This window comes from Ylistrum balloti, unplaced genomic scaffold, assembly GCF_031769215.1.
Source record: "Ylistrum balloti isolate Yb309-2 unplaced genomic scaffold, AGI_CSIRO_Ybal_v1 Utg369592, whole genome shotgun sequence".
NCBI lineage: Eukaryota > Metazoa > Mollusca > Bivalvia > Pectinida > Pectinidae > Ylistrum > Ylistrum balloti.
Window position 1 is genome coordinate 240,956 of NW_026781877.1, and position 14,615 is coordinate 255,570.

Below are 14,615 nucleotides of genomic sequence, written 5' to 3' on the forward strand. Positions count from 1 at the left end.
ATTTCACTAAATTTACAAGGTTTCTCATATTTGGGTAACTAATGGAATAATTGTTACATTAGATTATACATTTTTCCAGGCTATTAAAATAAAGTGGGAAATATCTGTCTTTGTAAACAGATAGTCTCCCTAAAACAAGAGGCAGTTTCCTAAGTGAAAGATTAACAAGATGGTTGACCCAAAACTTCGTTTTTAATCAAACCAGTAAAAGTAACCTGATGAAGAATATTGCGTTTCATAGCTCACCTCGATTCACTTTCACATCAGACTCCAGCATGTCTTTTAGTTTTTAAATCGACATAATTTTATCATTATGGAGATATATCTTAATTGATTTGTCATGATTATGATTGGTTGTCAAATTGCTGTCGATCAAAACCTAATGAGATATCTGCGGAAATACGCAACATTAGGAAGTCAACCGTATACAGCAAATTTACAGGATTGTATCATAATATAAGCAGCTGTAATCTTATTTCATAGAAGCATGCATCAGACTTAATATTAACTCTTAAACCTCGCACAATTAATTTGTATAACGCTTACATCTTCAGCCAACATCCTCCATCCTCTTCCTTGCTTCCATGATGGGTGATGGTTCATGGGTAATATGTAAGCTATTTCCGGAGGTGTGTATTGGCGGGAAACTGAAAATCAGCTGGAAGGGATTGTAAACACGAAAATGGCAGTACAGTATCTGCACACAAGAACGGCTTTGTCTGAATTGCAGGCACTCCTGAAATGTTCCAAATGGTACAATTATCATTTATTTGAACTTGCTAAGTCTTCTTTTCACTCTGAAATCGTCTGAGCATGAAATCACGACGAATGTTAATTCACGGATCGGAGTACCCTCCGCCGGATGTATGTGAATCTCGGGCTGTTAACTCTGACAGATAATGGAAGTCTCAAATGTTGTGAGCCTTCTTTATGTTTTATGGCTGATTGCACCATATAGAACATGGAAGTTTTTCAATATTCAATACAAGAAAGTGAGCTAACTGTATGGAAATGCTTACTTTAGTTCTATGACCAACAGTTTAATCGGTACATATATAAACAGGAACGTATAATACTGTATTATACGTCACTGATATAAGAGACAGAAAGTAACAGTAAATATAATCAACCATCTGCAGTATTATTGTCTAGATAGAAAATAAAATCACTGCATACATTACTATGTATCTGTACAATTCTAATATTTACATGTTGCCTAATATTACTAATGACTTAATATTTCAGTGACAAGATTGCTAGTAGTCCATGTACACTTGGCAGCTGTGAACACATATACTGCAGGTAACATAAGTAACTGACCAGCATTATGTGGGAACTTTCATTAGTAACAAAATGATGAACCCTATTGAATGGTTCAGTATGGAGGTAGCAATAGCTAACAAACTTTATAAATTCAGGTATGTTGAATATCTGAAAAATGAGGGTTATGCTAGTGCTGTTACAATATATTGATATATAATGTGCTATATAAATATATCTACAGCAATAAGATAATTATACACCAGTTTTTCACTATAAGGAAGTATTCTTCTTACCTCTCTATCACTTTAATGAGACTTCAAATATTTAAGGTTTTATTTCTTGATCAAGCATCTTATATACGTGACAACCAAGCATGAGGGACAAATTGAATTTGATTCAGAACAAAAAGAAAAAAAGTGGTGCATGAAAACATTTCTGCTTGAAAACAAATAATTGAACCTGGTGTTGCATTGTGCCAAATATGCAACACTGGTCAAATACAGTAGTGGAATGACAAACCTTATAACACATCTTTCAAGGCATCACCAATGAAGAAAATCAAGACAGTTGGTAAAGGTAGGATTCATTTGCCATAAGTAGAGAGAGTAAAACACAGCAAATATGTACATGGCTTCAGCCTCAACAACCTTCTTTTAGATACATTTTGAGTGCAAAATATAAATTGAAATCTCCACTAAGCATGGACATCACCAATTCAGTTGTACAATTTATTATTGACTATCTGAGAACTTTGAGTATTGTGGATGCTTTTGGTTTCAAAAACATGATCACTTATACAATGTAATCCTGGATATTTACAACAATATTTTGGTATTTGTGTCTTGGGCACCTGCTGTAGCTCTTACGACTTACAGCTGGACTAGGCAGGGCTATCACATCCTGTGTGACTGTTACCTAAACCAATATCACACCTGAATTTGAATAAAAGGATTTTGTTCTTCAAACCAGAGCTATCCCCGATAGACTGATTTGAACAATAGCAACTGTTATTAAACATAAAAGTTCTAATCGAACAAGTGTCTTGTTCTTGAATAGTGAAATTACTCTACAAATGTATCAAGAGCCAACAGTAAGGCTTAATGTTTTTATCATTTCTGATACATGGCAATATATTGTGGTATGTATCACAGTTGCTCTTCATTGCAATATATTATGGCAGCACTAGTTTAAGCCTTACCCACATTGGTTTGTATTTTCTACAGAAGACTATATTTTACTTCTTATGCTTAACTGATTTCATTGTAATATACCAAGGGAAAGAGTATTATCAGTTTCTAAAACTGAAAGTATCAACTTAAGAAAACTTTGTTGAAATAACATGGGAGAAAAGTCTATTATATGTTTTCCATTATAGAAGTCTGGCTTTTTTTCAAATTGATTTAGTTGTATACCTGTTTACATTGACCATAAACTTTGCCTTTTTTTTTTTTTTTTTTTTTGAAAATTTGGGGTTTGTGACATCCTTGATACTCCAGGGGTTGCACCCCTGGGACATTTCCTGGCTGAATTATATGTTCCATGTGTAACATCTTTTGGACAAGATGAGAAGACTAGTTTGATGTACATCAAGCAAATCTCATTGTTGCATGATGATATATGTCGTACTGGTTTTGAAGTTGGATGTTGCTCCTTTGTAATGTTCAAAGGGGCATATCGGTCAGTGATTGGTCAGTTATTTTCTCCTTAAACCCAGTCTGGACCAAGCAAATTACTTAAGTTTTGTAATGAAATCTTCTAGGAGATGCGAGCAGCTGATCATAACCCCAGAGTATCGAGGATAGGTTTTAGAGTGTTGTTAAGATGCTTTACTACCATTGATAAAGTTTAGAATCTGTTTTGTTATAATTACATGGATGATAATAATAAGCTTGTGATTTTAGGGATTGTTGTGAAGATGTTTTGGGTAAAAGCTGTCCAGTCTGCCTCATTCCGACAGATGTACGTGACGCACATGTTAATCGTCAACTCTTCACCTTGGTTACTCTTTGTCAGAAACTGGATGAAGCACTGACTAGTACACCAGGTAATGTCAGCTTAAAGCAGATCAACAAAAACAAAACTTGTTATCCATTTTATTTTCAGCAGTTGACATCAATATTTTGTGTGAAACAGAGGTCTTTTTAATGAATGAAGAAGCTGAGAAAAGACTTAAAGTTGTCTCATTTTGTTGGAACTTGCATCTTGGTCTTTGTTTCGATCAGTTTCTCAGAAAGTGTATTTTCATTGCCACTAGATGGGGTTTGATAAATCATGTGCAACTCGAAAAGACCAACTAGAGATATAGATTACTTGGAGCTATGTTTTAGGCCTAGAAGTGAAATTCTGGTATATTTTGAAAATGGGCAAGAAATTGACATCTTATTTTGTACATATATTCATGTAAAAAATTATTTGTTCTTGAATTTTAAAATAATTTTGCCCTAATACAGTGAAAATTTTTCTCTTATCGAACATGTAATTTTGGCCTTAAGTGGTTTTAGAGAGTCCAAAGCAGGGATGAGACATTAAACGTAATTTTCTTCTGACCACTTAACAAGTACTGTAAGTCACCCTGGTCTTTGAGGGCTTTAATAATTTTCCATCATAAAAAATTACTAGTTTGTAATTAAATATAGAAAACCTGATCATATTCCATGGCTGAAATAGTTTATTGTTCTCAGCATCATTAAAAGAAGGACTGTTTCGTTGATTTAAACCCAACCCCTCAGGAGGACTCCAGTTTTATCAAATAAGATTTATTAAGGCAGATGGTTCAATTTTTCATTTTTAAGACTGACTTCTGCAAATTAGAGTTTACAATTAGAAAGATATATACTAATATATTTTAATATAAGAACATCTTTCCAAGAGCTTTTCTTTTAAGATTTTGCATGTAAATTTCTTGTGTTAGTAGACTCCCAGACAACAAGCTTCACACCAGTGTCAACAAGTAATCACAAATTTTCCACTTCTGATACAAGAACAAAATCAAACCTTACCAGGCAGCAGCAGCGTAGATCTACACCCACAAAAGATGAGAAAGTATCAAGCACCAAATGTGGCCCCTCCAATAGTCCAGGGCCAAAGCTAGGTAACCTACAATCTACACCTGGAAAAGGTGATAAAGCACCAACCACCAAATGTGGTCCCTCCAATAGTCCAGGGCCAAAGCTTGGTAAACTCAGATCTACCACAGGAAGTAAAGGTGGCAAAAGTAATCCATTGTCTAGTCCAGCATCAAAGTTAGGTAACCGAGATTCTGTTCCAGTCAATCAAAGCACCATGACACAGCACTTTGGCAATAGAGATGATGAGGAGATGACAGAGGACAGAGAAACCCATGATACAGAGGGGAAGGTAAATGATGAACCAGTAGGAAGTACCATTACTGATGATGTCCATATCCTCCAGGACACTTCCAGGCCAGTCAGATCAAGGACTAAACTATCAAAATCTCCTGGTCATTCTAACGTATTGGGACAGGAAAGTCCAGTGTCTACTGTCAAGACATTTAATGATAAAACTAGCTCTACCCCAACATCAACCAGAAAGTTGAAAACACAGTGTAAGAAGAGCTTTCCTGTCAATAAAACAAGGAATTTAAGAGTGAGATTATTGGAAAAGTCAGATACGAACAGTAACCAAAATAGTGAAAATGTACTACCGAAGAAAGGAAAGAATAAGAGACATTCTATTGGCGTAGTTAGAGCTGCGAGCACATCTGTTAGTGCAACAGCTTCGGGGAATAAGAAGTCACGGAGGAGTTTATCTCCAACTGCATTAACTAAAAGGTCTACAGCTGTTATTCCATTGTCACCAGCTACAAGGTCTAGAGGGAAGTTGACCCCTGTAAACACATCTCTGACAGGATCTGGAAAGAAGGTTGTGAATGAGATTGAGAGAAGAAATGCAAAGGGGGAAACATTCTTACAGGTGGCTTGTATAAAGGTAACTTGACATTACTAGAAGCATTACTATCTTTTTATTCCTCATTCTGATCCTCCATTACTGTAGAGATCATGATAATATCCAACTGAAAATTCATTCGGATTTGCTTTCCATTATGAAAAATGTTACAGATGAGTACTGTCAGCTGATGTAAGGTGACCCTCATACTTGTTCCTCTGAGAAACACTTGATGTTTTTAAAACTTTAAAGTGGTAGTTTTAGCTGTTCTGTTTAAATTTGTTACTGCTGTTGTTTATAGACTGATCCATATTCATTTAAAGTCACTTGAAATCTTTTGACTATCAAGGTTCTTTTTTATCTAGCATAGGGGAGATAACTTTGATTAACTTAAAAGTGATAGTTGGGCCTGGGTCTGTTAGTATTTAGAAAATATATCTGTTTGAGTGACATTTTTAGCCCATCATCATCAGATGGCTATTTCTAGAGAAGTACTCATTGGTTTTTTTTTTTTTTTATTTTTTTTTTTCAAAATTTTGACTTTGAAAGTTTGTTATTGCAATTTCTTGACAACTACTGCATAGATCTTTCTCAAATTTCTTGTGTATTTTCTTCTTGGTCCTTACTGCCCTTTTGATTTTAGGACTGATAAAAAAAACGAATTGGCTTCCAGCTGACCATCTTGGATTTGGCAGTTTGGGTATATTTGAATCACCCTGTCTGACTGTCCGACTGTCTGTCTGTCTGGAATATTGTGTCAAGTGTATCTAAAAAAAAATACTATTTCTCAAATTTGGCATACTACATCCTTATGATATAAAGTTTCGCCCTTTCGCTTTTCATTAAGATTTTGACAAAATTTGTCAGGGTTATGCCCCTACGTAGATATTCTGTATGGAATACTGTGTCAAGTAGACCTTATGAAGTACTGAAGCAATATCTCTCAAACTTTGCATAGTACATCCCTATGATATATAGTTGGGCCATTTCATTTTTCATTTAAACTTGATCAAATGCTATAGCTAATTATAGCCTATAATTTGACATATTAGGTGTTCCAAAACTGTTACCATGGAACCACTTTGGAGGCTTCTGATTGGTCAAAATTAAGATATTAGATTAAGTTAAAAATTGATATAAAATGGTTAAGGGGGATGACAAATACAATACCATTTTCAAAAAAGAAATTGTTTCCATTTGGTTGCTGTGGTGACCAAATGAAGACCTCTTGAAAGAATCTTGTTGGGGCACCCCCTCCAAAACTGTTGTTGATTGGGGAGTAAGGGGTATTAGTCGGCCAAACTGGTTTATCGTTAAGAGCAAAAATAGAAGAGAAAAGATCAAACATTCATAGAACAAATAAAAGATAAAACAATGGTGGGCGCCAAGATCCCTCTGGGATCTCTCGTTTCTGATATAGATCAGTTCTTTTGCCTGATATTGGTCATATTGTCATGTAGTCCGATCTATTTTATAAACATGTTGGTAACTTTCTGGTGACCATTTTGTGTATTGCTTGTAATTGTTGATCCTGTTATTCTACATTTTAAGGGTGATTTTGTGAGAGTTGAGGAACTGTTGAATGGAGGAGCCACACCAAACACCAGGGACAACGCAGGATGGACTCCTCTGGTATGCACAAAGAGAAAATATCATCAGCTATGCATTATCATTCTATCAAAGGTTCTATAGAGACATAATAAAGATTTGATTGAATACACTGGATGAAGACTCTGCTTCACCTTTTACGATGGTTCGTGGCAAGATTGTGAAAAAATTACTGACATATTTAGTAATAATGGTCATTGAGCATACTTTTAATTCAATTGGAAAAGTAAATAACTATTTATCTAGTTAGTGTACAATGGCAATACATCAACATTTGATTGAACTTCTCTAGGCTGATTTTGCAATTTTACCTTGTGATTTGATGATAACTGGTACATTATTAAGAAGCAAAATATTTCAACTGTGTATAAACAGTCATTGATTATGAAGTGAAAGCTAATTCTTCACACTACATGTACAGTTGAACCTGAATAGCTTGAAGTCAGCGGGCCTGTAGGAAAACTACCTATCTGATTATTCGATTTAAGTGATTGTGAAAAGTTTGGTGGGAAGTTTTGCCGGGAATACCGAAATACTTTGAATGAAAGGGGATCTCTGAGTTACAAGAATTAGAGATAACAAGAATCAACTGTATATTGAAACCAAAATTACAGATGAAATTAAAATACTAGACTTAATAAATATCTCAGGAACAGTATTTATAGTACAGTGATAATTTGTATAAAAAGAAAATTCAAGTTCAAGAATCATAAAACTATTCTTTAATGATTTATGTAAAGCTGTGATATGTACAGTATTACAATGTTGTTTAAGCAAACTTGTTATACATTGTTGTTCAGAATAATAACACTGTTTCAGCATGAAGCATGTCACCATGGTTATGTAGACATTGCTCGTCTGTTGCTGGACCATGGAGCTCTGATCGATGTGCCTGGTACAGAAAATGCCACACCTCTTCACGATGCTGTCTCCCATGGTAGGGTAGAGTGTGTGGCACTTCTGGTATCCAGAGGGGCATCACTTACTGCAAGGTAAACACTTGTATCAATGTTTATATGTACTCATGAACCTTGTTAGAACTATATATACAGGTTCTACCAGTTCCAACTATTACCACACAGAAAACTATCATTTTTATTAAAGAAGTCATGTGTTTGAACTATCTACCTATTTAAACTGACCACAGGTTTTTCAAATGGGCACTCTGTCCTAGTATCTTAGGTTTGATGTTCAGAATAACTAATGTAGTTCATTACTCCATTAATATTGTGACAAATCTTAATGAAAGTATTAATATTGTAAATATGACATTTTAATATTGGGACAGATCATTATGAAAAAGTCTTTATAGATATATTGTAAATGTAATAAGTTTTGTTAGATACAAAGATATTGTTACAGATCATAATAAAAATATTGATATCATTCAAAATTTCAATAAAAGTATGATTATTGTGACAAATCAATAAAAATGTTAATATTATGACAAATCTTCATTAAAAAATTTAACATGAGATCTTGATAGATATATTAATCATTTAGATAAGACAAAACATCAAAAATAGTCTGTTAATATGATCCCAGGATTTAATGTTTCAATGTACCAGTAACTGTAGGACATCATGCTGAAAGTTCACGCCTTCCCCTTGACAAAAGTCGCCGTCCACAACAATCTGATCATTGAATTGCCTTTTTTGAATTATTTTTTTATTGAATTATGTTATTCTGGTTAATATAATCAGTTTTGAGCTAACCTGAGTTGTTTTATAATTTAGGAATCTCTATGGTTACACGCCAGTGGACTGTGCCCGATCTGAAGAGGTCAAGACTGCCCTGAAAACAGCTGTTCAATCTGTTTCAGTTGGCAGAGAGGTAGATGAATATATGTATTGTTTGATAGAGTCATTAGTTTCCTGGGTATTTTGTTTTTCTGTCCAGAATTATAAATGTTTTCACATTATTTATAAGACATGACAGCTCTGATAGACAACAAGGAATTTGTTGATCGAAAGGGATGCCTGAAACATGGTTTCAAAATCAAACATATTGCAATCAACCCTGTCTTAAAGCCCCCCTTTCTACAAAGGTCATTTGTCTATAAAGGCCATTTTTTGGGTACCTTAGATAATGCAATCCTTAGTAAACCTCTATATAAAGGCCACCTGTGCTTATAGACCATTTTTTACGCTGCTTCCTTGGATGGCCTTTATAGACGGGTTTAAATGTAATAACATATAAAGTAATTGTAAAGCATTGATTTTCTGATGTATATTAGAAAGAGTGCTCGAATTTCCTCACAACACTGCTGTATTCATGGAAAAGTAAGATTAACTAGAAAATGCTTGTGAACGATGCTTATGCTCTCACATGATACTGGGTAAGAGACACTTGTGAAATACTGTCAGAATATGTAAAAGTCTAACCAAAAGATGTATTTCTATGTGAATTATCAATACTTTGTATTACACACTTATAGAAAAACAGATAATAAACCAATCTTAACCCAGAAACAAAGTCTAATCAAAGTGAATGCTAAATCAATGATATTAAAAATAATGCTTACTGTGCCTCTGCTATTTGTGTTGGGGAATGAAAAAATGGTAAGGCACATTTATAACAGTTTTTGATAAGCTTGACACAATCTGTTCAAATCACCTGTTAAGTCTGTCATGTCTGTCCTCAAAAATTCTTTTCTCACTTCTTCTTGAGAAATAGATATTTCATTCTCAAATATCATGCATTTTCTTCCCTGTGACATTGATATCTGATTTAACCGTCCTGGTAGATATTTGACATGCTGAAGTACCATTTGATATATAACAACACGGTTATAACTTGGCTATATTTGGTTGTAGACTGTTGATGTATTGGAGTACCAGTTGCCATGCTTGCTGGGCACAGCCCTCAACAGAGAGCAGAAGATTGCTCTACAGAGATGTGCAGCTGTACTAAATGCTAAGGTCGTACAGGACTTTTGTCCTGAAGGTGAGATCTTTACTAACTATGGTTACTTTCCAGGATAAGAATAATTTCTTATGCAACCCACATCTCTGAAAAATTTACCATGTCACCTAACTTCTATGTACTTCTCCCCAAGTAAGGGAGAATACCCTTTTCGTGTGACAAACTGAAGTATCAAGTTCGTAAAGGTGTATAATTTATCTTTTTTCAATCTTTAACTCTCTGATGAAACCTCTATTTTAAAAGAATCTTGATGGAGATACTGATTATTCTTACAGTTATCATCACTAGGGTACTTAACTCAAATAGGTTAATCTTTGAACAATACAATGCATTTGAATTATTTTTTTCAAGATTTACTATGTATATTTATGATGTTATTGGCAATGCCTTAAATTTATAGCTCTGTAGTGGAGATTTGCTGTGCAGTGGAGATTACCTTGTAAATTTATAGCTGTGTGGTGGAGATTACCTTGTTAATGTATAGCTGTTTGGTGGAGATTACCTTGTAAATGTATAGCTGTGTGGTGGAGATTACCTTGTAAATTTATAGCTGTGTGGTGGAGATTACCTTGTAAATGTATAGCTGTGTGGTGGAGATTACCCTGTTAATCTATAGCTGTGTGGTGGAGATTACCTTGTTAATGTATAGCTGTGTGGTGGAGATTACCTTGTTAATGTATAGCTGTGTGGTCGAGATTACCTTGTAAATGTATAGCTGTGTGGTGGAGATTACCTTGTAAATGTATAGCTGTGTGTTGGAGATTACCTTGTAAATGTATAGCTGTGTGGTGGAGATTACCTTGTTAATGTATAGCTGTGTGGTGGAGATTACCTTGTTAATGTATAGCTGTGTGGTCGAGATTACCTTGTTAATGTATAGCTGTGTGGTGGAGATTACCCTGTTAATCTATAGCTGTGTGGTGGAGATTACCTTGTAAATGTATAGCTGTGTGGTGGAGATTACCTTGTTAATGTATAGCTGTGTGGTGGAGATTACCCTGTTAATCTATAGCTGTGTGGTGGAGATTACCTTGTAAATGTATAGCTGTGTGGTGGAGATTACCTTGTTAATGTATAGCTGTGTGGTGGAGATTACCTTGTAAATTTATAGCTGTGTGGTAGAGATTACCTTGTAAATGTATAGCTGTGTGGTGGAGATTACCTTGTAAATGTATAGCTGTGTGGTGGAGATTACCTTGTTGATTTATGGCTTTGTTTATCATGAAGTGTTTTACATTACAGTTACCCATGTAATTACCAGTAGTAACCAGGATGGCCAATGTCCTCGCACCATCAAATACCTGATGGCTGTACTCCAGGGCAAATGGATCCTCAATATGGATTGTGAGTACTCTGACTACCATGAGCATATATTTCCCTAGATCAGGACTATTTTAGTAACACTGAATTGTGTGTAGATTTTGTCTAACACGAAGACATCAAAAGTAAAAAAAAAAGATGCATTTACTTTGACAGATTAGACTGGGTTTTTTTTCTTGTTTCTTTTCGAAGAAGGGTGTGTTGTAACCCCTGATGTTTGGGATTTATTTTGATGCTAATACATTGAGTGTCTTATATATGATTTCTAGCAGGATGTCACTGTAAGGTACGCTAATAAATTGAGTATCTTTGAACATGATTTCTAGCAGGGTGTCACTTTTAGGTATGATAGCTTATCAATGAACACTATTATTTAAATGTTGCAGTAAACTGCTCAAGTAAATATGGCATTGAGAGAGAGACCAGAAAATCTGTTCTCCAAAAATTCTTTCCATAACATATGAAACATAGTGACGTAATTAATTATCTTGATTATTCAGGCTCTTGTTTACACAGATTTTAGGTTACTCTGAGTCTGCTTTTAAAAGATTTTAGGTTATTCATTACTTTGGTTTAACATATTTTAACTTAAGACCTGGGTTTAATAGATTTTTGGTAAATTAGTCTGGTTTTAAAGGATTTTCAAGTGATTTAGTTTTGATTGGATACGCGATTACTCAGATATCACCAATACTATTGTAGGGATAAATACCTGTCTGGAGTACGGAAGTCGTGTCAGTGAAGAGGCGTTTGAAGTGCCAGGAACAAGTACAAACCCCAACACACTAGCCCCACAAAGGGCTAGGACAAATAGCAGGCTTCAGGTACATTTTGAATGTTAAAGCTAGCGTTCCATAAAGTGTCAATATTTATGAAAATCGCAAACAGTACATTTTGGATATATAACAAAAAATACACATTGCTACAAATGTATAAAGTATTTTCTCCTTGATTTTTTGAAGTAGGTTAATACTATCACAACTAGAGTATAATCTTGTTTTATTTACAGCTACCTGGTCTGTTTGATGGGTGCCAGTTTTACTTCCATGGTAAGTTTGAGTATCCCACACCAGAAAAGTCCGAACTTCTTGATCTTGTCAAAGCTGGTGGAGGTCTCGTTCTGAAGAGGGAACCAAAAGTAGGAAGTTTGGATGAATCAACATTAACAGTCCCTTACCATGCTGATCCAGACAGTGATGGTGCCCAGTGTTGTGTGTTTGTGCTACATGACAATTCTGTGTCATTTTCTAAGATCAACACAAGAAGAATGTGTTCATTACCAGTCAGCTGGCTGATGGACTGTATTTCAAGTTTTTCATTAATTAGTTATTGTAATAGATATTAAAGTATTGTAATTATTACAATTAAACATAACCACAATATGAAGCTATAAATGCTATGATTTGTTATAGCAGGTAGGAACGGTTGTTGATGCCCCTATTGAAATATTATTTCAATGATGAAAAGAATTACTTCAGTGGTGGTCGCAGATTCAATTCAATCATGGCTACTATTGCAGTAATGTCCGCTGTATTGAAATATTATTTCAATAGTGAACGCTGCATGCAATATTGCTGTCTTGGTTCAGCCACTGTTGAAATAATTTTCATTCAAATACATCCGATGTGGTAATGGAGTGTACCATTGTGAACTGATCAAGGTGATGGTAACAGGCTTAAATTCCACACAACAGTTATGGTCAATAGTTCTCGCCGCGAATAGCTGAAAAATTGCTGGTGCAACGTTAAACAACATTACAACAACAATCAATTAGAAAACCCAGTTTAACGTCAGATTTGATTCCCCGCCTGGTCATACCTATTTAAAAAATTGGCAAGAATATACTCAGGGTCTTGCAATGAAACTGAACAATTGTAGGCTACAATAACATCCTCGGGTGTAATTGAATGGAAATTATTTCAACAGTTGTCGAGAACACCTAGACTTACTAACTAGAATATGTTTTATGTGTGCACCAATCAGAATGCTGTGATTGAGTTTTGTGAATTTCACAATAGAAGAAATTTTTGGAAGTAAATTGTTAAACATTATAACATAAATAATGAACAATGATTTCCATAGTTAACAAGTGTTGGTTTATAGTAGGGGCTATTTACCTTACGTGCAGTTTTTCAAGACTTTACATTTTCAGTATGTGAAGATATAACACATTTTGACAATTTTTGGTAATTCACTGTTAAGGACAGTTTTTACCTTTGTTTGATAATGAGGATTTTCTATTGGAAAATGAAACACTGTTAGAGATATGTAATCTATGTAAGTTCTATGACTGGGTCATTTATATGAAGCTGTTTTTAAATAACTGATCATCCTTCATATGTTATCTTGATGCTGTTTTTAGATAACTGATTGTCCTTCACATTGTTATCTTGAAGCTGTTTTTAGTTAACTGATCATTCTTCACGTTGTTATCTTGAAGCTGTTTTTAGTTAACTGATCATTCTTCACATTGTTATCTTGAAGCTGTCTTTAGATAACTGATCATCCTTCACATCTTTATCTTGAAGCTATTTTTAGATAACTGATCATCCTTCACGTTGTTATCTTGAAGCTATTTTTAGATAACTGATCATCCTTCACGTTGTTATCTTGAAGCTATTTTTAGATAACTGATCATCCTTCACATCTTTATCTTGAAGCTATTTTTAGATAACTGATCATCCTTCACGTTGTTATCTTGAAGCTATTTTTAGATAACTGATCATCCTTCACATCGTTATCTTGAAGCTATTTTTAGATAACTGATCATCCTTCACATCTTTATCTTGAAGCTATTTTTAGATAACTGATCATCCTTCACATCATTATCTTGAAGCTATTTTTAGATAACTGATCATCCTTCACGTTTTTATCTTGAAGCTATTTTTAGATAACTGATCATCCTTCACATCGTTATCTTGAAGCTATTTTTAGATAACTGATCATCCTTCACATCTTTATCTTGAAGCTATTTTTAGATAACTGATCATCCTTCACATCGTTATCTTGAAGCTATTTTTAGATAACTGATCATCCTTCACATCATTATCTTGACGCTATTTTTAGATAACTGTTATCTTGAAGCTATTTTTAGATAACTGATCATCCTTCACGTTGTTATCTTGAAGCTATTTTTAGATAACTGATCATCCTTCACATCGTTATCTTGAAGCTATTTTTAGATAACTGATCATCCTTCACATCGTTATCTTGAAGCTGTTTTTAGATAACTGATCATCCTTCACATCGTTATCTTGAAGCTGTTTTTAGATAACTGATCATCCTTCACATCGTTATCTTGAAGCTGTTTTTAGAGAACAAGGAGGTATTCAATGAATTTGAAAGTAAAAAGATTGGGCTATTTCCCAGGGTATAGTACCTTATGCTGTTAGTAAAGCCTCTGTTCTGGTCTGCAAACAGGTCACTTTTGACCTGTCTCTCTTAGATGTCCTATGCTCATCAAGTTAGGATTGTACATGGGGGCTCTCAACAAGGTTCAACTGAAGACTACACTTACAATATTATGATGGTAGCTCGGAACTCTTGAAAGTAAATTGCTGTAAAATTATTCTACATGTATTACTGAAATGGTG

The 14,615-nt window shown here is 34.5% G+C and overlaps 1 protein-coding gene across 1 annotated transcript; it reads left to right on the forward strand.

The window, feature by feature from the left end:
- Positions 1-682: 682 nt before the first annotated feature.
- Positions 683-12,367, forward strand: LOC132545046 (BRCA1-associated RING domain protein 1-like). The gene is made up of 11 exons (XM_060208718.1): positions 683-753; positions 1,246-1,302; positions 3,165-3,307; positions 4,178-5,211; positions 6,721-6,801; positions 7,597-7,769; positions 8,514-8,610; positions 9,594-9,723; positions 10,945-11,046; positions 11,725-11,846; positions 12,032-12,367. The coding sequence occupies exons 1-11, from the start codon at positions 683-685 to the stop codon at positions 12,365-12,367; spliced, it is 2,346 nt and encodes a 781-aa protein (XP_060064701.1).
- The last annotated feature ends 2,248 nt before the right edge of the window (positions 12,368-14,615 follow it).